Source organism: Limulus polyphemus, unplaced genomic scaffold (assembly GCF_000517525.1).
Source record: "Limulus polyphemus unplaced genomic scaffold, Limulus_polyphemus-2.1.2 Scaffold674, whole genome shotgun sequence".
NCBI lineage: Eukaryota > Metazoa > Arthropoda > Merostomata > Xiphosura > Limulidae > Limulus > Limulus polyphemus.
The window spans coordinates 1-25,536 of NW_013666284.1; the positions used below are offsets into that span (position 1 = coordinate 1).

Consider the following 25,536-nt stretch of genomic DNA (forward strand, 5'->3'; position numbering starts at 1 on the left):
TATCCACCTATCTTCTAGATAGTGATGAATAGTTGGACTTTCAGTCATATGTTAGTTATTTTTTATCCGCCTGTCTTCTAGATAGAGTGCTGAATTGTTGGACTTTCAGTCATATGTTAGTTATTTTTATCCACCTATCTTCTAGATAGAGGAATGAATTGTTGGACTTTCAGTCACATGTTAGTCATTTCTTATCCACCTATCTTCTAGATAGTGATGAATAGTTGGACTTTCAGTCATATGTTAGTTATTTTTTATCCGCCTGTCTTCTAGATAGAGTGCTGAATTGTTGGACTTTCAGTCACATGTTAGTCATTTCTTATCCACCTATTTTCTATATAGTGATGAATTGTTGGTCTTTCAGTCATATGTTCAGTCATATTTCTTATCCACCTATATTCTATATAGAGTGCTAAATTGTTGGACTTTCAGTCATGTACTAGTTATTTCTTATCCACCTATCTTCTAGATAGAGTGATGAATTGTTGGACTTTCAGACATATGCTAGTTATTTCTTATCCACCTATGTTCTTGATAGAGTGATGAATTGTTGGACTTTCAGACATATGCTAGTTATTTCTTATCCACCTATCTTCTAAATAGAGTGATGAATTTATTATTCTATTTTTATTTATATAACTATAGAACTTTTCTTTGTAGGCAAAATATATATGGATGATATGACCATGAGATTTGTTTTTCAGTCATGAATAAGAGTATGTATATTATAAATACTTTTTTTTCAGCCTCTTTAGACAAAATTGTAGCTGAAGATTCAAGTGAAATTAAAATATACGAAACTGTATGAGAACAGTCAGGCATTTGTTGTACTCTTTGTTTCTTCTTTCAGTTTAAGAATGAAAACGTGGAAGAAACTTTAGATGGAATCAATGCAATTCTCGATAAAAGAGGTATTAATATGGAAGGGGATCTTTTAACTGTGGTTGATATTCTGAATGAAACCAGAGCGTTGTTTGAAGAACAGACTGAGAATTTGTCTAACAAAAACAAAAAGACAACAGCCATTTCAATCACAGATAAAGTCATAGACATCTCTAGTGACTTATTAGATATGGATAATGCATGGAAGAACACTACAAATGTAAGTTTAGTTTCTCTCAGTCTGTACACCCAGTTCTTATCAATTAATGTGGATGTTTTATGATGTTTAAATAAAGGTGCTTAGTTGTTGTAAAACACATCTAGGCTGTTTAACACTTTTAGTTTTAGTCTCTAAAAAAAGAAATAACTGATATTTGAGCAGTCAGTGTTATGTCAAATAACTCCAATATTTAGATGTTTTGTCCTGTAATTACCTTCGCTTTCTCAGTTCTACTCAGTTACGACAAGTATATAGCAAATAGACATGTGAATTTTAAATATACTATGGGCTTACTATAGTTAAATATACGATGAAGCTAGACTTAACGTTGATTGTGTAACGATAGAGTTATAAATTGCAGTAAGCACACAATATATTATAAACATTTTAATGTAATTGTTGTTCGAATTGTGTTTATTTACAATTATAAAACGAAAGTTGGTAGCATATAACTTGAACTACAATACGTAAATACCGTTTTTAGTTAGAAAATAAACGCTGAGTTAACATTTATGTCATTAGATTGAAAACAAAATTGTTTTCCACATTATGTTCCCTATTTTTAACTCTATTTTCTGTTCAAATCGTATCACAACTCATCGAATGAGCTGAAATGCTAATTTTTGTTTTCTTTTAGTTGGTTTATTTACAAAACTTCTATAAGAATGCATAATAAGGCTTGCTATTTCAATTTTCTATTCATTTCTCAAATGAATAAAAAAAAAGAAGACTCTAGCAGCTACTAGGTTCCTGTCTACTGTTGAAAAAGCTGGATATCTCTTAACACCTCTCTTAACGACCAGTGAAAACAAGTTCATTGTTAAGGATAACATAGGTAAGAAAGGCATTTGACTTGCTTTTTCAACCAAATAACACCCATACCTTACAATAATCAATTGTCCTCAACGTTATACTTGAGACAGGAAACGCGCCGAATGATGTTTTTTTTTAATCAATATGATTGTGAATATCATATTGAACAGTTGCTTTGAAAGTTTTATTTCTTAACAGGTTTCCACAATGATAATCATTTTAAGAAATTTTTCATTATTTTATGTAAGTGGCGACATTATTTCATCATATTAAGCAGAGAGATGACGAGTACTTAATGTGATGACGATTTATCTGATGTTGTTATTTTTCTTAATCAATACTTCGAAAAGTGTTTGTAAAAGTTTGTTTGTTTGTAATTAAGCACAAAGCTACACAATAGGCTATCTGTGCTCTGCTCACCACGGGTATCGAAATCCGGATTCTAGCGTTGTAACTCTGCAGACATACCGCTTTGCCATTGGGGGATTTGTAAAAGAAAAAGAAAAAATTAAATCATGATAGCGCTTCTATAGGATCAGAAATATTACACTTAACTGTTTCAGTGTTCGGATCGTATTATAATATATTAATAAAAAATAAAAATCTGATATAAAATTATTACTGCTATAAGCTATTTTTATTTAGAAGTTAGTATTGCTATTTCGATAGAGGGAAGTTTATTAGAAAGTTTGGGAAACGATTTGATAAATATAAGACATGAGTTAGGCTGGAGTAGATGATTGATTGATTATTGACGTAGCGAGTTTTATAATCAGTTCGTTTGTTGCTGTGGACCAATTAAACAACTAGTTCAGTTTTATTAATATTCAATTTGTGTTTTGACGAAGAAACAGAGATATGAGAAAGTGTCAAACATACGAGAGAAGTTAGCTAGTAAGTAAAGTGTATTATTGACTGGTATGAACTGTGACCTATCAGAGTATAAGATGAGTTTGGTGTAGAAATGGTAATTGAAGAAATAAAACGCTTTATTTGGTACTAAGCGGAATAACTTTGTAATCTTCTTTTCACGAATAACCTAAAAGAACACGCAGAACAATAAAAACCTCTACAGCACTATAAATACTATACTGTGAGGTGAAAAGCGACGTCTGAGTAATAAAAAAAATATTTGTAATGTTTCAAAACGTCGAGTTCAAAAGTCTAATTGATAAGATGATAAGAGATAATATGTGATGCGGAAGACTGCCTATGAGTGCGCAAACTTTATAAAGCAGGTTAATGTAAACATGAATATCAAAGTCCGCTTAGTGGTCTGTGATAAAATAGAACACAAAAGTTTTTCCAAAGAGTATAAGTATATTCAGAGTAAGTAAAAATATTTAAATGCATAAGTTTATGGCTCGATATTTGTTATCATATAATTTTTTTAAACTTTTAAAAGTACATTTCGATTGGTCGAATACACAGACATTTTACACACTTGATATAATTGCTAAAACTGTGATGATGACATCTAAAGGAATAGCATTTATAAATATATATGTGTGGTTATCTGTTATACATCTTTATTTCTGATAAATTATTTTTGCCTTTAAGTATTACTCAACAATTCATCTCATCATCAACAAGTAAATACTCACATTTTATTTTCAATAGCTTTACAAGTTTTACGACGTCCACGAGGTCACTTTCGACATAAAAATTTAATACTTGGTATAGTTACACGTTCTTCTCAGAAATATCGAACGCAAGTTACACTACCTAGTGGCTTTGAGGAGTACTTAGAAAGAAAAAATGAAACGCACGTGGTGTTTGTTGAGTATAGCAGTAGTTTGAAGCAAATTCTAACTGTTGAAGAAAATTTCAGGTATGTACCAAGTTTCCTTAAAATGAAAAATATTATATTTCATAAAAATACCCCTTAGCACTTAAGAACGACTACATTTGGGGTATATAAAATTTTTAATTGAGAAAGGCTGTTTCTGAATGAGAAAATTAAAAATATAACTAGTACCAGTTAGACACACATGATATTTACCACAGGGTATTACCCAAAATCTCATGAAAGTATCAACCAACTACTTATAAATGTTGCAGGTATTTACTGTAGGATGACCAACAGACTTCACAACCAGCTACTTTTAATTTGGGAGCTAGAGAGAGAAAAAAATATATTTTTAAGTTTTTGTATGTGAATTCATAAAAATATATTATAAATCAAACGCAGATACGTCATTCGATGAGTCAATAAATTATTTATATTAACATACTGAAAGTTATCTTTTTAATACTCGAAGAAAGAGAAAGGTTATTACAGTATTGGTCTATATTTCAGTCCAAAATTGGTTGTTTAAGCAAATAATGTAAACAACATAAAAACTCTTCTTTTATTGTAAGTAATTACGTTATTTTAGAATGACTATAAAATATATAATAATCTTTATTTGATTCTCTGAATGGAGAATTCCTTCTTAGAACAACAGACTCGTATTACTTTGCCATTCATATTATCTCTACCTTTGAAATTTTAAATGGTTAGCTTTTCATACATTTAAACATATCTATATATAATCATAGATGGAATTTCTATTTTAATATTAATTTGAAAAATACTTCCAAAATGGTCATCAGCTATACGTTGTCAATTTTTGAAATCATGTAGGCAGTGTTGTAGGCAATAAATCTAAATATTGGGTCTGAACTATTAGATAAAACATTCCCAGTAATTTATCAATGTAAAAGTCATACAGAAGGACGGTACCAATCATTTCAATACGTTTAAAAAAAAACATGAATATTTTAGTAAATAACGATGGGGAGATGACTACAAACTAGCACGACGTAGAATGTTTGCACGTGAGACTCCAAAGTTATTTAACCTCTTCTCATATTTGCTGGTTTTTAGCAAAGTACATTGGTGATGTGTGTCTCTGTACTGTATATATTCATTACAGCTTAAAATGCCAAAGGCTAGCGAAGCATTAAAAACTAAAGTTAAAAGTTTTGATTAAAAAAAAACGACTAAATTGCAAATGTTTTTTATCACATTCCTCTTAGTTTGCATTTTGAATTCAAAATCAGAAGCGTGTAAAAGTGCATTTCAGATCTCCTTATTTGTTGTTGTTTCCCACAAATCACTGCCCAAGATGTATTTTGTTCAATAGCAAAACTCCTCAGTTGGACTGGACAATGAAAGACAATGAAACGTTATTTATATATATACAGTACAATACTTTAAAAGTTACGGTTTAAATACCGAAAGCTGCTGAACCATTAGAAACAATTTCATTGATAGTGCTTTCCGAATAGTGATTGCTTTAGTGTTTGTAATTCTGTGTATCAATCTCATTAATAGTGTTTTCCAAACACTGATTGCTTTAGTGTTTGTATTCAGGGTATCAATCTCATTAATAGTGTTTTCCAAACACTGATTGCTTTAGTGTTTGTAATTCAGGGTATCAATCTCATTAATAGTGTTTTCCAAACACTGATTGCTTTAGTGTTTGTATTCAGGGTATCAATCTCATTAATAGTCTTTTCCAAACACTGATTACTTTAGTGTTTGTAATTCAGAGCATTAATCTCATTAATAGTGTTTTCCAAACACTGATTACTTTAGTCCTTGTAATTCAGAGCATTAATCTCATTAATAGTGTTTTCCAAACACTGATTACTTTAGTCCTTGTAATGCAGAGCATTAATCTCATTAATAGTGTTTTCCAAACACTGATTACTTTAGTGTTTGTAATTCAGGGTATCAATCTCATTAATAGTGTTTTCCAAACACTGATTACTTTAGTCCTTGTAATTCAGAGCATTAATCTCATTAATAGTGTTTTCCAAACACTGATTACTTTAGTCCTTGTAATTCAGAGCATTAATCTCATTAATAGTGTTTTCCAAACACTGATTACTTTAGTCCTTGTAATGCAGAGCATTAATCTCATTAATAGTGTTTTCCAAACACTGATTACTTTAGTCCTTGTAATTCAGAGCATTAATCTCATTGATAGTGTTTTCCGAACAATGATTCCTTTACTGTTTGTAACTTAAGATGTTTCCATTCCGATAGTACATGAATTTTCTAAAGCAGATTTTTTTAAAATCAAAAAATTCTTAATTTATAGTTACCGGAAGTCATTCCAAACATTCGTTTAACAAAATTTGTAATAAGCTGTCTTCTTCCTCCACTTTTCAAGTAGAACAAACCTGAATATTACCAACAAAACAACCTTGAACTCGCCAGTAGTCAGTGTCAGTCTAAAGGAAACTCCAGGTCAAATTCTCATACCGACTGGAGTTAAAATATTGCTGGAACATGATCAAGTCGACGCCAAATCACCACAGTGCACATTTTGGAATTCTGCCGAAGGGTAAACTACTTTCCAAACTTTGCAATTGGGAATAAAACAGTATTAGCTAAAACCACTTAATATGTTCTGTCATACATAAAACTGTGTTATGCAGAACCTAATAGCATGAAATTTCTATTTATTCTAGATGTAATTAAAAAAAAAGATAGCCATAGTATTCAAGTCTAAGTGTAGTCGTTTCAACCACAGGTGGATTAAGTAAGTTAAGATAATATCTTAGAAATATTAGTATGTTTCTATCAACCAATAAGGTAAGCTGTAATTGAATAAGGACATATAAACTGTGGTTTGTGTTTTTAGTGTAGAAACATGGTAGAGACATGGTAGTTTTAACTTTAGAAGACAAGTGAAATCCAAGTCCTGATATCTTCATGTGTATTGCTAAATTCAAACTAAATTGAACGTGAATTTCGCAGTTGTAGCTCTCACATTTTCAACATGAAATAAGTAGGGTCCATTCTATGTTATTTGGATCTTACCAAACTTCGTCTAAATACAACAAAACATAATGAGAATACACAGCAGTGACCAGTCCCATCTATTATATCACCATAAGCCAAAACAGATCTGTTTCTCATCTATATACCGTCTAAGTAACTGGAATAATGTGATCTGATATTTGTGAAAATTTAGTTTTCAGCTGGTATTGAAATGAATGATTATATATTCCTGATGGGAGCAAATATTTCATAATAAATTTAACTGTTAAGATAGCAAACTTGCATGTAGATTATGATAATTTAAGAATACCCTCTGTTTATAGGATCTCTACATTAATACATATCTACATAAACAGGTATGAATTAAACGATGCTATGCTACTTAATTGAGTCAATAGGTAGTAATGTTTTCAATGATGACGCAATAGTATACGTCGAGATTGTTTTCCAGTTTCATCGGGGGTTTTTACCACTTTTTATCCTGTACAGCAAGTTATTGTATTTTAGTAATTTAGAAACTGGAAACAGTCTCATTTTTATAGAATTGTGTATAAAATAATCGTTGTTTTTTCAAAATTTTGAGTTTTTAAAAATAGGTGGTTATGTTTGAGCTAACTGTAAAGACAGCATATGACGTGTGTTTTTTATTATTTCAGTTGTTGTGACTGCGCATTTCAAGTGCATACGTTCTTGTAGTCGCGTTTTGTGGGAAATATATATAATACAATATCACAACTGAAGCTACTAAGATCAAATAAACACCAATTAGAATGATAAAACTTACAAAAATAACATCTATTTAAATATTCTAGCGTAGCAGTTTATAAGTATGTCACTAGAAAACTAATGCTATTTTATGAAGCATTTTGTCTCATGTAATCAGCAGTTTAGAATAGTTTTTATTGTATTGGTTAGTGTATCAATTTGATATATCATTTCCTCCTATATTTTCATTCCAGCGGTTACTGGGACGACAGTGGTTGTCGTGTGTCTTACACCAACAAGACTCATACTCTTTGTATCTGTGACCACCTGACTAGCTTTGCCATTCTGATGGATATTCAAGGACGTGTGCAAGCAGAAAATCACATGGCCTTGAAGATTATTTCTGCGATATGTTGCACAATTTCCATTATTTGTTTAGGACTATGCATTATCACCTTTACATTTATTAGGTATTTACTTTTATTACGCCACATCATGACTGGCAATGTAAATTGTATTATTACACGAATAGTGTTCACGGATAAACTGAAATTTATTTCTTAGACGTTGAATGTGAGTGAATGAGCCAATGTCCGTCCGTTGCTAGCGATATCTTCTATTGCATGTTTTTCACAATAGGAAAGTAATGTTTGTTTACACAACCAACACCAGCACCAACTTACGTTTGTTGCTTGTAATATTATATGATTGAATTATGAAAAATAATATTCCATTTCTTACTAAATACATCCATAGATTTAGATCATTAATAATTGTCCTAAATTTATCGAAATTCAGTGGCTTGTCTATGACGTCACTATGGCTAAAGTTGCTGTACAAAATTACCAATGAATGTGAAGAAAGTTGCTGATGAAACAAAGTCGTTAAATGCCATACGATTCTATTTTTATAGTTCTTTTTTGAAATTTTTGTAATAATTTACCGTCATTTTATATTTAAAAATAGCAACAGAAAAAATTAAATTTAAATCGTCTTGAGTTCTACTTTGCTAACATTTACACTAAAGATATTATTTTATTCATGAATGTTGGTGAGACAAGTGTACATAGAATAAGCTTATATTTATTTTATATTTTTATACTTTAATATGACCATAAAGTAGAAGTTAGTGTTTAACAATACACTATTTTCAACCCTCTACGGGAGCTATCCTCAGATTGCTATTGTTATCATATACTTGTTTCATGTCATTGTAATTAGATCTCTCTGGGGATTGAGGAACACAATTCATCTCAATTTGTGCATCTGTTTGATGATCGGCGAGCTTCTCCTAGTGTTTGGTATAGACAAAACCCAGCACATGGTAAACATTTCCTCTATATGCTTTCCTTCCTAATTGTAAAAAACATAGCAGTTTTTGGAAAAGAACAACAAACCAGTTCGCGCTTTTGTATATGTATATACATGCATTCTAGGGAGTTTCATGAAAGTAATTCTATGTGTATGTATACACATGTATATATAGAGAAAGGAATAACATTAAAACTTTATTTATAATTGGCATCTGTGAAATTAAATTAAAATTAAGAGGAGATATAGATGTTCAAGCCTACACATTGCACATCTGAAACTACTATTCCCTGTTAAGCATGGTGAAACAGAGAAAGAGTAAAAACAAACGACTTGGAAATAACAAGTTCTCTCGTTAACTCGACATTACAGCCTTTTCACTGATAAAACCTTGTGTATAGAACAATGAAACCACGCTGTTTTAGTATAAGAGTTAAAAAGTCTGTAGTTTGTTCTGTTATTTAGTTTATATATAAATATATGGTTTCTAAATTTCGTTTACACTAGCATAACTTTTACGTGTGGCACAAATATTTAGAAAAACTCGTTTGCTTTGTGGTAATATGGTTTCATATTACACTAAGCCTAATTATTATTATTTGTTCCTTCACATAAGTATGGAGGTGGATAATTGGCGAAGCTGGCCACCACAAAGTTGAGATCTCTGGTTCTAACTATTATTTCGTGGCGTCTCATAAGATACTTGGTTTGTTTGTTTGTTTTGAATTTCGCGCAAAGCTACACGAGGGCTATCTGCACTAGCCGACCCTAATTTAGCAGTGTAAGACTAGAGGGAAAACAGCTAGTCATCACCACCCACCGCCAACTCTTGGGGTATTCTTTTATCAACCAATAGTGGGATTGACCGTCACATTATAACGCCCCCACGGCTGAAAGGACGAGCATGTTTGGTGTGAAGGGCATAAGATACCTTTCTTAACTACTTCTTTCAGTTGTTTTAAAAGTAAATTTAAGTTTTAAGAATTCTCATTCATATATTTTAAGTTGAAGACGAGAGTTGTTTGGGTGGAGTGTGTATGTACGTGTTATAGTAAAGCCACATTGAGCTATCTGCTGTGTCCACCGCGAAGAATCGAACCTCGGATTTTAGCGTTGCAAGTCCGTAGACTTACCATTGTCCTACCGGGGACTGTTTGGTTAGAACTTCTTCAGATCTGTGCTTTCAAACCACCCCAGATTGATAAACCTCGTCATTATACGAAAAATATGTTATGTGATTTTAATACTTTAACCAGGTGATACAAAATGATTTATCCAGGCTTTATTAAACTCTAGCTGCCTTATATAGACAAATACGAATGGTTTCAAATCTCTTTTGCGGGCGATAAAAACCTAAAGATCCGTATTTGCTTTTTGCTATTAGCCCTGTTTCATTTTGTTAATTGCATTTAGTATATTATTTTTTTCACTACTTCTTTCTGAAAACTATTATTTAGATAATTCTAAATAATTTACTTATATTACTCTAGGTGGTGTGCTCTGTCATCGCGGGATTTTTACACTATTTCTTTTTGGCATCATTTGTGTGGATGATGCTAGAAGGAGTTTATATATATTTGTTGATAGTCATTATATTTGAAACTCAGCGAACCTACAAAATACGATACTACTTAGCAGGTTACGGTAAGTTATTTGTTTATTTCAATTCTGGCTGAGATTAAGTTTAATCAGATCAAGAATTTAGGAATGTTAAATATAATTTACGCTTTTTCATCTATAATGAAAGGCACAGTATTAGATGTTGAACACCTTAAAATGAACTGTTTTTACTCAACACAGTAAAATGTTTATTTTTCACGCATGTAAGACCTATCGACCTTAACCTCAGGAGAACGTGTAAATACAATAGGATCTCTTGGCAACAGTATTGTGCTAAAAAAAACATTTTGGGGAAATAACTGTACGGTCAACATTTATAGTTCAGTTAATAAAATGTTAGAATAACGAAAAACAATTGACAAACTGTAAACGGGATAAAGCAATACACACACAAAAAAAATCGTTAAAAACATACGTCTTTATTACGATACTTGTATGTTTGTGTTCCAATTTTCTCTACCGAAGATGATATTGTATACTATTCAGCTTATCAGACGTTCATCCGAAACACAATTATCAATTTGTTTTTACATTAATGGAACATGAGAAACAAATTAGTTCGTGCAAAGAATGGGTAATCAACTAGCTTTAAGTGTCCTAGTATATAAGATGTGCACTGTTTATCTAACAGTGTTATACGGGAAGCAAATTAAGCCTTAACTAGAGCTGTATATGTAAATTCAAAGATAGAAGATTGTTGTAGGGTGACACAAAGTCTTATTTCTACCACCATTTATCGAATATTTATGTAGTAAATGTATTAATAATGATGATACTTACTTACAGTGGATTGACTGGTGTAACCAAAGCTGATTAGATTTAGTTTAAGATGTTTCGAGAAATTGTTAAGATTTTCAAAAAAAGTCAAAAGCATTTCATATTTTTATGATTTTCATAATTAGTTATAGTCATAGAAATCTCTAGGCATTTACTTGTCATTCTCAAAATTATATAAGATAAGTTTTATGATTTTGAACAAAGATATTTTTTCTCTTTTCACCAGTAAAATATTTTATTTGGGTTTTGTTCTTTACGTCAAAACTTGTTTTAAGCATTCTAAAATAGCTTGATTTTATTAAATAAATATGTAAGGAAGGTGAAAATGAAAAGTAGCTTGGCTTAGAAATTATAGAACCAGTTATTATGATCCTTAATACGTTAGTTTTGTGCTTAACAACACAAAAACAAACACATAAACTTTATTGTATGCTTTTATTTGTATGTCCAAATGACAAAGTTTGTAAATAGTATTAAACAATTATAGCTAGTTTAACTAACCCAGTTCTGTTTGTTTTTAACGACCAAGGCTGGAACGTTAACTAATCTTAACTTAACTTCCGATGTGATGTTTTGAAAACCAATAATTTCTCATATAATTACGTTATTTCATTGTTTTTATCTCTTCTACAGGTATTCCGTTAATAATAGTGGGGATAACAGCTGTTTCCAAATCTCAAAGTTACAGAACGACAAATAAGTGAGTATATGAGCTTCTAGTGTACGAGAATTCTCAGTAATCAAGCAATGTCACTATCTGCTCTAATCTACGCATGTGTGCCTCAACTGATCTGTGAATTTCAAAGACGAAGAATCTAATATAACTCAGTCTTGAATAAATTTACATCAGTTGATAATAATACTGTCCATGACTTAATTACCACTGCAACTTTGAATCGAATTCAGTCTAGTATATTTTAACCAAAAATATAATTTACCCAATTTCTTTACCTTTCATATTCATTTTGACCTTTTCTTACATGGCCAAATAAACTAGCATGTATACAGATTAATTGGGGGATCACGTTCTGCCGAGTATACAAGCCCTCTATCATTTGTCGTGTCGCAAGAGACTATCTCAAAAATATAACTAAGAGAGTCAGGGTAGTTCTATTTGTTGTTATCAGAGGAGCTACTATATGATGAGCGAAAGCCCCCCCGGAAGTCATGTGACCCATATTCAATACGATGACAAGATTGTTCTCCACATCTTACCTGGTTGTAATGTGTGAAGATGCCTTAGCTAGTTGACTCGACTTACAAAAATTCCAGGCAACCGTTTCTTATCATAGTGACTTGATTGTCATTCGTTATACAAATGTATCATCAAATCTTCTCAATGGGATGACTTTGGACTTCAAGTTCGCGAAGCCTAGTATACATGGTATATTGTATTCTGTCCAGACTACCTTTTTATTTATATTATGTAAATATTCTATCCAGGCTATATTTTTATTCTTATTGTCTAAATTACTAGAATGTCCTACCAGGTAATTCCAAAACATATAAGACAAGATACTTTAACCGCCTTCACTGATATCAGTCACTTACCAAACACCAGCACCCATCCAGAATAAAGAAACATTGTTGCTTACAAAAAGAATGAGAGTGGGTATTAGTAATGTATTGTTTTCAAACCATAATTCTAATTACAGTAAGTCCGAACTTTTATCTAAACTTATATTGCTATTTTGTTCAGTTTAAAGACGTAAGTAAACTAGACACGTTCTATTCACAAACTTAACTAAACGATATGAATGTCGTTAAACTTGTTGAAATAATAGCATTCCTCATCTTCCATTTAAATACATGCAACTAAAGAAAATGCATAAATAGAATATAATTTTTTTATCTCTTTTTTAAGTTAACCGATCACTATGAGTTTACAAAACTAATTATCAAGCAACCCAGTGACCACTCAAAGTAAGATCATTTTTAACTCTCAAGTTAGTTGATTATACGGATTAACAAAATTAGGCAGCCCAGCGTCCACTCAACGCTTCAACGGTCAGATTAATCGTTAATTAGATTAATTGCGCTTTTGTGTGCAAACTTGGTCGTGTGGCACTACAGTTTCATAGGTAAAACTTAAATGTTTACAAAATAATAAAATATTGTGCTTTGCTATATAAATACATATTACTATCTTATAGTTTAACTGGTATTAATTACCTAATTATGAAATACTAGGTATTTTACTGCATTTTTGTAAAAAGCCTGTTTACCTTTAGATGGCCGACTTGTTTTTATACATTCACTACCGATGAAGAAGGGGGAGACTTCACATATTCACGAATTTAATTTTTTAGCCTCTTGCAGCACTCACATGGGCGTCTGCAGAGGGGGCAAGAAGGGGCACTTGCCCCCCTGTAAAATGAGAAACATAATTCTTTCTTTATTCATTCAGCATGTGTATATGAATTTTTTATGGAATTCACAATCTCACTTTACTCCCCCCTTCCCCGGAATAATTTCTGCGGACACCCATGAGCACTCAATGGAAAAAAGTCGCTAATCATCCACGTAAAATACGTAGATGACCCCTAAAAGTAATTAATGAGATTAATTACAATGTTATTGTATTTTTTATTTTTGTGTGACACATGTTACCGGGGGGTCCCTGTATAAAACAATTATATGAATCAATTTGGCTGTTAAACAATTTATAAAAAAATATTTAAAAGACGACGATATCAACTAAATCATTGCTCGTTTTGTATCAACTGTAAAAAACACTTTTAATGAGTTAGTTTAGAACAAAACTGAAAATAGTAGTCATAAACTAAGCCAATGATTATAAAGCTAGAATGTATTATCTCTTTTGATTACATCTTTCAGTTTAACAAGTCATGATAAGAACAGTAAAATTTTAAACATATTGTAATCAGAGGTAATGGGTACAAAACAATAGAGTATTAATACACGCTTGACTTTCCTATTATCATAATTTATAATATTTTATTTTGTTAGTACCGATGGAGTTGTAATTACAATATACAAAGGTTTTATTGATGATTTTTAGCAAGATGTAATTATAATGAAGATGAAGACGGTTGATAAAACATAAAACATTTAACTCAGCTGTTGTGTAATATATATATTAACATTGTTTCATCCGTCCACTAACTGCTTTTCTTAATAACTAAGTAAACTCATGATTATCTTATTATATTATAATTTTAGTAATAATCATATTTGTAACACGATTTTCAGATTTCGCTAAAGATGGAATAAGTTATTCCGAAACGTTCGAACCTTGTAAATAAAAAATTTTATGTTTTATCAACCGTCTTTATATTCATTATTAAACTTCGGTTTCTCCATCATGAATCCATTGCAAGATGTAATTATGATATACATACTCTTGATTTTTAGTGCAAAACTAAGCAATGGTTTGTCTGCTGGGTCCACCACAGGAAATCGAACCCCGCATTTTATCGTCGTAAGTTCGGAACCTTACTGCTGATCCACCATTAGACATATAACGAGTAACAAGCTTTTAAGGGCTAAAGAATTATTATTATTCACAGCTAGATTATCTAATCTATTGAAGATAGGTGGATAAAGTGAGCTCCATTTTGAGAGAGTTATTTTGACCTGTAGCAATCTTTACAGAAAGTAGACAACTTAAGGTTATTTTTTCACACACACAAATTTTGGTTTTACATCGGTAACAGTTATAAGTAGAGTTATTACAATATTAAAACGATTCTGTATTTTTGGGAAGTTTACCAGGAAGTTTCCATAGCAAAAAATTCAACAATGCAAATAAAAATATATGTCTCGAAATTTTATAATCGAGGCCATTCAATGAAATATCTCTATCTATATCACTTTTATAACAAAAGCTCAGAACAGCTAGTTTACCATATTTGTCACGTACATGAAATTCCTTTAATTCAGTCAGAGCGTCGTTCGATCGTAATGCCGTTGATCATATTTCAATCACAAAGGAATATTAACTCGTATACTTAGAAATTAATAAAAACCCTATAACCCGAGCGTTTTTGAAAGATGGACCTTTCTTCTTGAAGGGCAAACTGAAAAAGAAAGGTCTACCTTTTGAAAGCACTCGGGTTATAGGATTTTTATTCATTTCTATCAAGACTTCTTGAACCTACGTGTTTTTCTAACTCGTATACTTATATATATAGTCAATGAAAGAAAATAAATAAATTACAATTAAGTCAGTTACTGAATACAATTAAAAATATTCAGTGTCTCAAGTTACGTGATTACCATCTTAAACACCCTTTGCAGTACATCGTGATTACCATCTCAAACACCCTTTGCAGTACATCGTGATTACCATCTCAAACACCCTATACAGTACATCGTGATTACCATCTCAAACACCCTTTACAGTACATCGTGATTACCATCTCAAACACCCTATACAGTACATCGTGATTACCATCTCAAACACCCTATACAGTACATCGTGACTACCATCTCAAACACCCTTTACAGTACATCGTGACTACCATCTCAAACACCCTTTGCAGTACATCGTGATTACCATCTCAAACACCCTTTACAGTACATCGTGATTACCATCTCAAACACCCTATACAGTACATCGTGATTACCATCTCAAACACCCTTTGCAGTACATCGTGATTACCATCTCAAACACCCTATACAGTACATCGTGATTACCATCTCAAACACCCTATACAGTACATCGCATGCCATGTTCTAACACTAGTATGAGTGATTACGCAATAGCTCTGTTTTGTGAAATATGTGGAAATAATTTCCTATTCTATTGTAGATGACGCTGCTAGTGGTACAAAACGCGATTACGCCTAACTACTCTGGCCTCGATATTACTATTAATAAACTATATTTTAGATAGCGGCTGTACTCATTCTTCGAGTTTTCGGCATAAACTAAATCTGTTTGCCGTTCAGTAAATTATGAACATCGAGTTGGATTATTGAGAGCTTATATGTTGGCCACAGCATTTATATCCCATTTAACACAACAAAACACAATATACCTTTCATATTGAGCATCGTTCACACTATTCACTACATGCTTATCCTTTTACAATTATTTGTTGAAATCGATTTAAAACTTTAAAAAAACATGCAATTAACTACATAATTACTAATCACTTTGTGTTTCAAAAATCTGGCTTATCTGAAATCCAAGAAAATTGTTTTTTTTTAAGTTCTTTAATAAATATAATCTTCAGTACATCACTACTTACCTATTTCAGCTGCTGGTTGAACCCAGAAAATGGAGTTATCTGGAGCTTTGCTGGACCTGCAGCTTTTATCCTGTTGGTAAGTTTTTGTTTCAAATATATCACTCGTTTCTCGGTTTCTTCATATTGTTACGACAGCGGAAGTCACCTGACGTTGGTTACACGTCATGAGTTTCTAGAAGGGTCATGGCTTTTCCTGGCAACTCTAGTTTTTTCCAGGCGCCCTCTATTTTAGTATATAAGAACAGCAAGTAATTGCAGATGGGAGATATAGAGACAGATAATCGAGTCAAGCAACACTAGTGACCGTAAGTAAAATGTGTGAATCGCTGTGAATTATATCGTGTGTTTAATAAAGCAGTTAAGTTTAAAGTGACTGTAGAAATTAAGTGTATTACAAAGTTTGTAACGAGAAAGAATAAACTAGTTTTAATTAAGAAAGGATTTGTATCGCTGAAGTTTCTCGGAAAGAATTTTTTGTGGGAAATTTACAAACGAGCAGATACGTAACAATATCTTTAAATCGATTCTACTTGTGCTGGAACACTTTTTGACTATTTTTCAATTGTAAATATTCCATTCCTTGTATAATATTTATCTGTTGCAATGCTTACTTATTGAACCATAATTTCTAACTGCCAGGTTAACACTTTTAGGCTGTTTCTAGAATTAGTAATATTTGATGACGAGGAAACTACTTTGAGACAATTAAGTTTCAAGATGGCTTGAATGGATAGTGAAATAAATATGAGGTACCTGATGATCACAAAACCTTGTCGAAACGTTTCACATTTTTTACTGTATTAAACTTGTAATAAAGGTTTCTTCGTTACCCATTTAAGCCGTCTTCAAACTTTATTATTTATGATATTTGTCTTTTTGAATTATCATTGTTTATATTCATGATGCATATCGTTATTATTATTATTTGTTTAATTTGTTGATTTGTAATTTCTAGCTGGCAACTTAACATTTGTACATTCTTGTTAGAGTCTGTAATATTTTGTTGTATGATTGATCGTCGCATATATTCATGCTGAAGATAATTGAACATTATGTTATTTAATAAGGTTGAAAATGCTACCTTTGTTATAGGTGACTCGTTTTGTTTGCTTTTTTTTCAAGTCTACCTCATTTCATATACTCTGTCAGTTCTGTACATATTACTCTTATTAATTGATTATTTTAATAGTTATGTTATGCTGCTTAGTTATTTTTCAAACACGTACATTCTTGGTTTGCACAGGTTTATCGAAACCGATCATTGAATTTGATTTAAAGAACGTTTATGGATTGGATTGGATCCAAAATTAATTAAGTATGCAAGAGGGAAAATACATCAAATCCCAGCAGTTCTGTGTTTCAGAAATAAAAACCTGTATCAAAAACCTACCAAGTTGAAAATATAAGTTTTATTGTTTTTACGTTTTATTTTGTATATCAAAATCGCACAATGTTGACATTTAAATGCATGTATAATTTACAAACTTTAATATAAAAAAGCGTTATGTGTTTAAATTACAGTGTAATAATTTTTTAAAGTATTTTCAATACAGTTTATTGGATATATTTATTGAAGATATGCAACTTGTTATGTTTGTTTTCCAGACAAACTTCACTGTTTTGGTTATTGCCTTAAGGAAGATAACAAAAAATAGTATAGCCAACAAGGACAGCAAAGCTGATAAAATACGGTAAAACATTTCTTCGTAAAATTATGAAAGAATACTTAGAGTGATAGTTAAACCTAAAAGTTATTATTTGTGAGGAACGGGAGAATTCTTGTTTTGCATTTAAAAAACTCATTCTAAAGAAAATCCTTCTCTTTTATTGAAAGCCCTAACATTTGAAATGTTACATGTGTTTTAAATGGACGTAACGACTTACAAAGTGGTAGCAGCTATTAAGATACACCACCAATAAGATGGTATACAAGTTTTCTTTAGATAAAGAATACTATATTATACGGAAAAAGACAGGAACTTGTAAAGGAGGGAGCCCAACGCTTGCACTAAAAATATAAACTTTATTAATATTAATAGTGTCTCAACCCATACTGTGTCTGTCGTATCCCAATCGGCCTGATGAGCCTGCAAAAGGCTTAGCTGGCAATGGATATAGTAGATACAATGTAGTTGACATATTCTTACCCATTCTTCTTTACTTTCACTCATACGTTATTAGGATCATCATGATGTAACAAAAGCATGCAGGGCCTGAAATTATTCCCGGCATAACTGAGTACGTGAGCCTCTGTCAAACATGTATCTTCAGTTGATCCTGATCCCAACACCCTGTTTAATATATTTGACTGAGACTACTGAATTTGATTAGTATAAGCATGCGTAATATGCGTCAGTTGTTATAGTAAGGGTAAATACATTTTTCTTGGGGGAAAAAATCCAACTAATTTCATCAAACTCGAAGATTATTGTAGTTGAGCGCTAGACATGATTCAGATTAGGCCTAACATTGTTTTTTACCTGCCATAGCACTATTTACAATTTGTACTTAAAAAAATAAAAGTAATGTTGCGTTTTACTAAAATTAGTATATATAATTAATTGTTTTTGAATACAAATAATGAAACCAGTCTTACTAAAATTACCAAATAATTGTAATGTAACTTGGCATAAGAACTGACATTTATAGACACGCACCCCTTCCTACTTGCTCTGGATACTCAGATAAACATGTACACTGAAAGAAATGTTCAATAAGTTGCTGTCGATTTGAATGCACAACAGGAAAAGAGTCGCAGACTTTGGAAACTAGTTATATTTCACATTTCTTCTTACCCTATCGCTACAGACAAAAACAATGCAAACTGCTGGAACAATGCTCTGCTAACTCGTGTTTTCACAATTCGAAATTATAAACGTACATGGAAAGTTCTTCAAAACTTTGTGAATATGCTGTTAAGTCCTCATTTCAGTTCTCATTCATACGAAATCTGAACTATGTAACTGGATTAAAGTAGGACACGTATTAATGGCCTGGCGAAAAGATTTGTATGATTTAAAATGTTGTCCAGTGCATTTGCATTCGTGTGCATGTAGGATTTAGAAACCTTGTTCACTGCACTTGTATTTGTGCACGTATGTTTGGTTTAAGCAGAAACTGAAGATATTAAAATTGTCTATTGACCTCGTACTAAAGACAAGGATTGACTGGTACTGTGCTTTGTTTAAGCTACGTTACTAAACGCTTTTGAGAAGAGGAACTTTACGAAGTTTTTACAAAGTTCGGAAGTAAATATCTATTTCTACGCAGTAGTGCATTTTCAGATAGATACTTTTCTTGACTTTATTAATAAATATATTTAACATTATTATAATCAATTATGTTTTGTGTTTCTTTCTAGAAAATGGATAAGAGGGTCTTTTGCTATAACACCTTTGTTAGGTCTTACATGGTTAGTTGGTTTTCTGCAAGTTGGAGATGGGGCGCTAGTGGCATCTTATATCTTCACTGTGCTTAATTCCCTACAGGTAAAATTACATCTGACATTTTGCTGTAATTTACATATTTCTTGTTAAGTCTTGAACATACTAATTTATCTAATTGATTAATATTTTTGTAATTGATGAATTGTGTTAGAAGTGTTATACTGCTCTATGGTTAGTATAAAATTGTAATTTTTCTCTTGTCTTCACGCCCAACCTAATTTTAGCGAAATTGTATCTTGTTCACTTTGCGACAGTTTCTGCCTGTTTTTATGAATGAAAATCTAAAACATAAGATTTTTTCATCGAAATAGTTTATATAGTTACCAGAATTTACTGGTTTAAACTAAAATAAATATACATAAAAGTTAAAAATCTGAAAAAGCACTTTAAGAAACGCCATCAATTTTAACAATTCATCATCAGAATTGGCACTCCCACTTATGGAATATATTTTTAAAATGTCTGATGGCCATTATGATGCATAAACAAACAGCTACTAACTGAAGACTGATAGTCAAAAGTTTATCAATAAGCATTTTTCTTCAAGTTTGGTGTCACATTAAAAGTTTGTTTGAAGAAAAGCAATAACATAATTTTCAGTATCCAATGCGTCAGTTTGCACGCATAAATGCTGGGTTTTATCCAAACAAAGATGTTGCAGTTATGGGACGAATTAGTTCCGTCAACAGGGAATGAAATACATAAAACGATATTGAATAATAATTATAGAATAGATATCGGTAACTAAGGGAAGTAGCGAATATCTATATGTTTAGTATGATGTTCTTCATTTATTCTTTACTTTAAATAAACGTGATTCGTTAAATCATATAATACTGTTCATTTGAGTTTGAAATTAGACTTGTAATATGTTTTCAGTTCAAAGGCGATTTGGAGCTCGGGCCCATTATCGGCGTTTCACTATGGTATTGATCATGGTTTTGTATTCTGATTTTTCAAGACACTAACTGAGGATTCGGGGCACTGTCAAATAGAATAGGGGCACGAGTCCCATGTGCCAGTGCCTAACGACGCCTCTGTTTCAGTTTATTCTTCTGTTGAATACTACTTTTTTTTTCCCTTTTCTCAACAGGGTGTAGCTATTTTTGTAATACTGTGCTTAGTCAATGGAAATACCAGGAAGCAATTGAAGAAAGAAATAAAGATACGAACAAGCAGTGCTTCAAACCCTTACTTTGTAAGTCAATAAGTTTAACTGAATAATTCATTACAAACCAAAATTTGCACATCAAGTCCAACTCACGATCATCTGGCTTATCTTTTTAAGTAGTCTGTGATGTCTAAATTTGTCCTTATAGCTAAATGCTCAATTCATGGACATATCAGTAGTATTTGTGAAAAAATTTATCGAACTTATAGCAGTTTAAAACTATAATATGGATATTATTCATTATAGTAACAATATGAATTGTCAAGAATATCGAAATTGAATAGTCCTAACTTGTATTTAATTTTCATTATTCATAACTACCTTGACATTTGTAAACATTTTAGTCGAGATAATGCCCAGTAATAAAATATGTTTCAAAAGAATAGAAGAAACAAACCAAAATCTATTACTTTAACGTATATGTGCATACAATAAGTAGGAAATGTCAATTTACAAATAACTTTTAAGCTGCTGTAAATGATTATACATTTGTTTAACATAACATCGTTTAGTTGTGCTTATATTTCTGGACAATTCCAGTCCACCGAAAACTCTAAGAACGTGTGTAGTCACAACATACAGAAACCGACGAATCAAGATCCAAATGACGTGCCTGTGAAGTATACCATCTACGATCCTGTAAGCAGATCTGAAAATACTTGCGAACCAGCAGAAACTACGCCTTTAGAAAAACGTGGATTTAGCGTGGAGTTACCAACAACGAATCCTGATATCACGGAAACAGGAGAACCACTCAAGGAAATTACAACAGACGACATTATTATCAAAGGTCATTTGTGTTCTATACAATCAAATACTTGAAATGTCCAAACCTGATTGCTTTTTTATATGCAAAGCAAAATATATTTTATGAAAGTAATTATGACCAACAACATTCCAATATCTATTGTATTGCTTACCAATTTTTTTAACATAATAAATTGTAACTTCGTGAGATAAAGAACAATAAATAGCTTATTTTGCCTCCTCCTCCCCAGTGACACAGCGGTAAGCCTGAATACTTTTAACGATAAAAAACCGAGTTTCGATATCCATGGTGGGCACAGCACACAAATAAACAATGTGATTTTTAAAGAATATTCGACTTGGATCTATTAACAAAGTTTGAACAGTTAGTTGTTAAACATAATATAGGCAAACACGTATTATCAGTCGTTGTTTTACTTTTAATCTTAGTTGAGCTTCTATAAAGGTTCAACCACAACATAAATTCAATTACGTTAAGCCGAAATGTATAGGAATACATAGATGAATATTTTTCTTTATTGGTTTTATTAAATCTCTGTTCGTTTTTGTTGTTAAATAAAAAGCTACACAATAAGCTATTTGTGCTCTTCTCACCGCGGGTATCGCAACCCGATTTTTAGCGTTATAAGCCCTCAAACTTACCACTGATCCACCAGTAACTTGTGGGTTAGAGCAAAAGTTTTATTTAATTTCCTCAACGGCTATCTACGTTAGCCGTCTCTAATTTAGAAGTGATAGAACAGAGGGAAGGCATCTAGTCAACACCACCGCCATCTCTTAGGCTATTCTCGGATGGTTCTCTAGTTTTCTTCTTGAAAGTTTTATGACATTACTTTGTAACCATGAAATAATATCAGGACAATATTCTACTCATTCCAGGCATTACAGAAAATATTTCTTATATAGTTTACGTGCATTACATTTAACCTGCATTGTTTACGTGCATTACGTTCAACGTATTTAAATTTCTTAGAATAAGTTATAGCTATCTTATATATCATTCTATTCAATTATTTCTTTATGCATCAACAAAAAAGAAAAAAAAAATTCGAAATGTAATTTCACTTTCTTTTCACTCCTTAACTTCCTTTTGTGATTGCGATAAAGTATTGATTACATAGCCTGGACTTGAAAACAGTCCGAAGACCAAATAGTATAGCTATATACTGATTTATAAAGATACTTTTGTAAATATGATTTTAAAATAAATCCTTACTAGCTTTCATTGTAAGGCTTTGTTTTACTAGTATTACAATACAATATTTGTTACTAGAATATAATCAGATTTAATTGGAATAATATTTTTCATAAAATTAATCACACAGAGAAAATCACAATGAAATACAATATGCACTGTAGAAAAAACCATGGGCCTGGCACAGACTGGTGGTTAGGGCGCTTGACTCGCAATCTGCCGTTCGCGGGTTAAAATTCCCGTCACCGAACATGTTCGCCCTTACATCCATGGGAGCGATATAATGTGGCAGTCAATCCCATTATTCGTTAGTAAAAGAGTAGCCCAAGAGTTGGCGGTGGGTGGTGTTAACTAGTTGCCTTCCTTCTAATATATCACTTCTAAATTGAGGATGGCTAGCGCAGATATCCCTCATGTAGCTTTTCGCTAAATTCAAAGCAAACCAAATTAAAACGTGTTTTGAATTAACACAAACATTAAATTGTTATCTCCAAATACAAACTTGCGTGAGTTATAACAATTGATTGTTGCAGCATTATAAACACACAACTTTTGTGTATTTGTGTTTTATATCCACATAAATGATATTTTGTTTTCAATTTAAAATTGTTTATTTAAATATAATGATGTATTGTGAAGTAAATTTTTTTATGTGTGTATACAGATTCAATAAAACTCGACACAAAGATTGTGCATCACCTAACACATTTCTTTTTCTGTTTGGTTAGCCCACAATGGTTACGTTATTTTTAATTCTAACTTCTACTGCAGTAATTCCATAAGACAAGTGTTTTTTTTGTTTTTAACAAGTTTTTTTTTTCGTTACTTAAGCATCATACAATGATCATAATTTTTACGAAACTTGTGTTAAATACCTTAATTAGACATGTTATTAATCATGTCTTTTTCATATATTAATGGCGTAAGATTTAGAAGTATGTAAAATATAAAGTATTTGTAAATCAAAGCTTTGTTAATAATACGTTTAGAATGTCACTTAGTTAAAGTTAAAACCATTTAAAATTTTTGATATATGTTAATGTCTATTCTAGATATAAAATGTTGAACAATAAACCGAAGTTTTCATTTGGAGATTATTGTCATATTTTGTAATAAACTTTTACTGAAAAATTCTAATCATAGGCATTAAACCAATTACTTTGGTCTTTTTGTTGTTGTTTTATCAAACTCCAAAGGTCAACATTTTACATGTATTAAAACATTTGAATAAAAACCATTTGTGAACTGTCTTCTGTCACTTAGTGTAAGTTAAAATATAAAAATCCGGATATTTAGATCTCAACTCAAAACAACTTTTCATTCATAAACCCCATAAATGTAACATTCTGGTGCGTTGACAGATCTGGCTCTTATGAAAATTAACATGTATAATATATTATTTTTCTTTGACATCATGTTCGATTTTATGTTTATATTGGTCAATAACATGCCCACTGATAAATAAATACAGATTTTAAGACAATGGGCTATCTGTGCTCTGCCCACCGCAGGTATCGAAAGCTTTCTTGTCATGTGTAACCGTGTAACTTTGTGCTTAATTACAAACAAACCAAGCTAAAGAAAAATATCAGCATTTATAATCTTAAAAATAAAAAAATCAAAGGTTTACTGCTAGCTATATTGAGCCTATAAAACTAATCCCGTGCATAAATTATTAAAAATATATATAACTTAAAAGATGCATGAACAACGAACTTTTACTTACGTATCACATCTACATAAACAAAAGTTTTACTACTTCATTCTACAATTTATTTACGTATATAGATAGAACAGACAGATAAATATAACCATAAAAATTTTACAGACTTTTCTTTGAACAACTATTTACACTTTTTTATAATTTTTCAAGTAAATCCGTGCAGCCACTTCCGAGTTCTCGAAAACCTCCTTCGTCCTCTATATGGAGGCCCCATTATCGAAATCTAAGCGTAAGAACTTATTTCTCACAACTCATTACATACCCATGCCAATTTTTTTATTTTTTATTTGTAAATCTGCATTGATCCATTTCAGATACTCCCCGAAACTACACTGCCCCTAAATGGGAGGTTCAAATTTTAAAATTTCTAAAATTTGAATACAGATTATTGTTATGTTTTGAACTGTTTCTTACATGTCCAAGCTGATTTCCAAAAGAAAATTATTTCTGCCTAATCTACCAACCCCCCCCCTAACCTTAATATCCCATTTTGGGGCTACTTCAAATCCCTTTCGACTTTTTCTTTGTTTATGCTCAAAAGCTAAAATTGCAAAATTTCAAGTTCTCTTATGAAAAATTGTGTGAGGGATTCAGAAATCAAGTAAACACACATAGGCGTGTAGATATATTATGTCATAGCTATTTATGTGAAATAATATTAAATACATCATGATAACTTTAGAATCATCACATTAGCAAACATACAAAAGCAGTACGTAAATATTCATTGCAGGTACATCACATATACATCAAGATACAGGACATCATTACTTATCATAAGACACATGGCAGGTGATGTACATGTAAGTAGTTACCCCGAGAACCTGGAGCCCAAAGGATGTCTCCTGAGGATTACATAACTATTACGTAATATATACACCTGAAGGTTACATAGCTGTTATGTAATAGAATC

At 31.5% G+C, this 25,536-nt stretch overlaps 1 protein-coding gene across 3 annotated transcripts; it reads left to right on the forward strand.

Annotated features, from left to right (window-relative positions):
• Positions 1-738: 738 nt before the first annotated feature.
• On the forward strand, positions 739-21,952 carry LOC111085873 (adhesion G protein-coupled receptor L3-like). Of its 3 annotated transcripts, none has more exons than XM_022386449.1 (13): positions 739-1,102; positions 1,832-1,937; positions 3,536-3,746; positions 6,079-6,252; positions 7,652-7,867; positions 8,619-8,721; positions 10,199-10,352; positions 11,739-11,805; positions 16,330-16,396; positions 17,926-18,011; positions 19,682-19,808; positions 20,860-20,964; positions 21,478-21,952. In XM_022386449.1, exons 1-13 carry the CDS (start codon positions 920-922, stop codon positions 21,757-21,759), a joined length of 1,881 nt encoding a protein of 626 aa, XP_022242157.1. In that variant the 5' UTR covers positions 739-919; the 3' UTR covers positions 21,760-21,952. The 3 variants fall into 3 exon arrangements, with proteins under 3 accessions (XP_022242157.1, XP_022242155.1, XP_022242156.1); XM_022386447.1 differs by having other exon boundaries at positions 740-1,102; positions 1,829-1,937; XM_022386448.1 differs by having other exon boundaries at positions 740-1,102; positions 1,829-1,937; positions 6,082-6,252.
• Positions 21,953-25,536: the final 3,584 nt, after the last annotated feature.